The sequence below is a fragment of the Dendroctonus ponderosae genome, unplaced genomic scaffold (assembly GCF_020466585.1).
Source record: "Dendroctonus ponderosae isolate FM_Combo_2020 unplaced genomic scaffold, Dpon_F_20191213v2 Dpon_F_20191213_3, whole genome shotgun sequence".
Classification (NCBI taxonomy): domain Eukaryota; kingdom Metazoa; phylum Arthropoda; class Insecta; order Coleoptera; family Curculionidae; genus Dendroctonus; species Dendroctonus ponderosae.
The window spans coordinates 16395910-16397603 of NW_026018508.1; the positions used below are offsets into that span (position 1 = coordinate 16395910).

The following is a 1694-nucleotide window of genomic DNA, read 5'->3' on the forward strand; positions in this document are numbered from 1 at the left end:
AGAAATATTGTTATAATATTCAAGAATCTGTCGCTTCAACCTATATTAAATATTGCAAAAAAATATTACTGTAATATTTGTGTGCTATCTGGGAAGAACGCTCATTTGTACATCATTCTAGACAGAAATAAATGGCCTTTTTAGAAAGAACCATGGATGGGGAAATGTTGGCAGTTTTCTCAAAAAATGCTTGAATTCAAGAAGTTTTAGATTTGCGTGGTTTTTCTTTGAGTTGCAAATCAATCATGACCCCCATGACCCCCCCTGGATCCGCCCTTGCAGCAACAGAACCGAGTCCAAAGAAAGTCGACGAGTTTTCTTGTAAAATCGAGCTATTAATTTTCCGTTCTTTAATAGAATATGATTTGATTTTTGTTCGAAATTAGACGCTAGAAAGAGATTTCAAAACCTTTTGCAAAGCGACCAAGGAGTCAACATGTGTTTCATAATTTTTCACGGAAAATACGTTAAGGTTGGCAGCATTTTAGCAAAACTTTAGAAAATCGAGCATTTAGAAAAAAGAGTAGCTTGGCTAAAACCGGAAAATTCTAAATTTTAAAGAAATTTTAAAACTGAGTTACCCAGGCCTACTGTTTGCTTCACTTTGGTCGTTTTTTAGCACTTGGTGCCTTCATCAATTCAAAGCACACCCAAACACGTACATTGATGTGATTGCAGACTTTCTCCAAAAGGAAAATCCCCGCAGACAGCAAGTGTTGCTGCTGCTCCTGTAAAAAGTGCGACTCCAAAACGTCTTCACACAGTCCTTAAAGCAAACCAACTGTTGGGATAAGGGGCTTAACTGAAAGGTTTCAGGCACACACCCAACACGCAATTTACGCCACCATTGAACGCAACAGAATCCCGAATGGTTGTGAATTTGTGCGAAAGCAGAGCCAGCAGCTCTATGCTTCGAAGCATAATGTCGTGGCTGTAGTGGTAGACTTTGTCTCGTGAGTTGGACAAAAGTTGCAACACCCTAAAAACCAAACATCAGCAAAATGCCTCTAACTAATTTCCTTGGGTACGTTGACGGGCCCCCATCTTCAATAAATTCTTCCGTAGAGGCAGGCACAATTTTCAGCAATATATTCAAAGAGAGGCTGACCAAATAGCATTCTTGTCGCGGATGCCATTTGATCTGTTGCTGATGKGAAATGAGCTTTAGCAGCCCCATCACCACTCGACATTCTTCTATTACCTATAAGACATTAGTTGCCAATAAGCAGCCCCAACAGTTGGTGTTCTTMGGSTACYTTAGGRCCTGATAGGCAATTGGGGAAATACGAAATGCACATCAAGAGCAAAGACATGCAACTGTGRTCTTCGTGGCTTGTGGTTAAAATGATATGTGAGGTCCAGTTGGAGCGAAAGGAAATGTCTCGAGCCATTGCCAACATGGCTATATCTGAAATGCATGCGTAGCGTTTAAAAGTGCATTATCAGGCAGGAAAGAGCAAAACCGTAAGCGAAAGTCAAGTTTCCCAGAAGCAAATCGGGATAGATTTCCATCAGTAGCAGAAGAACAGCCAACACGTTGTTTCGTTCCACATTGGTGGTTGGGTTCATTGTGAATACTCTAAAAGCCCATTGAAGACTCCTGCAATTTACAACAATTTCCTCACAATTTGGGGCGTAAAGGTCAACACAACCTGAACCAAAAGGGAGCGCGGAATAAATCTATTGAAACATGG

At 40.8% G+C, this 1694-nt stretch overlaps 1 protein-coding gene across 1 annotated transcript; it reads right to left on the reverse strand.

Moving 5' to 3' along the window:
- Positions 1-554: 554 nt before the first annotated feature.
- Positions 555-1204, reverse strand: LOC109537300. Its single transcript, XM_048665064.1, has 3 exons — positions 1029-1204; positions 825-979; positions 555-766 (listed from the first exon to the last, which is right to left on the reverse strand). Exons 1-3 carry the CDS (start codon positions 1175-1177, stop codon positions 600-602), a joined length of 471 nt encoding a protein of 156 aa, XP_048521021.1. The 5' UTR covers positions 1178-1204; the 3' UTR covers positions 555-599.
- Positions 1205-1694: the final 490 nt, after the last annotated feature.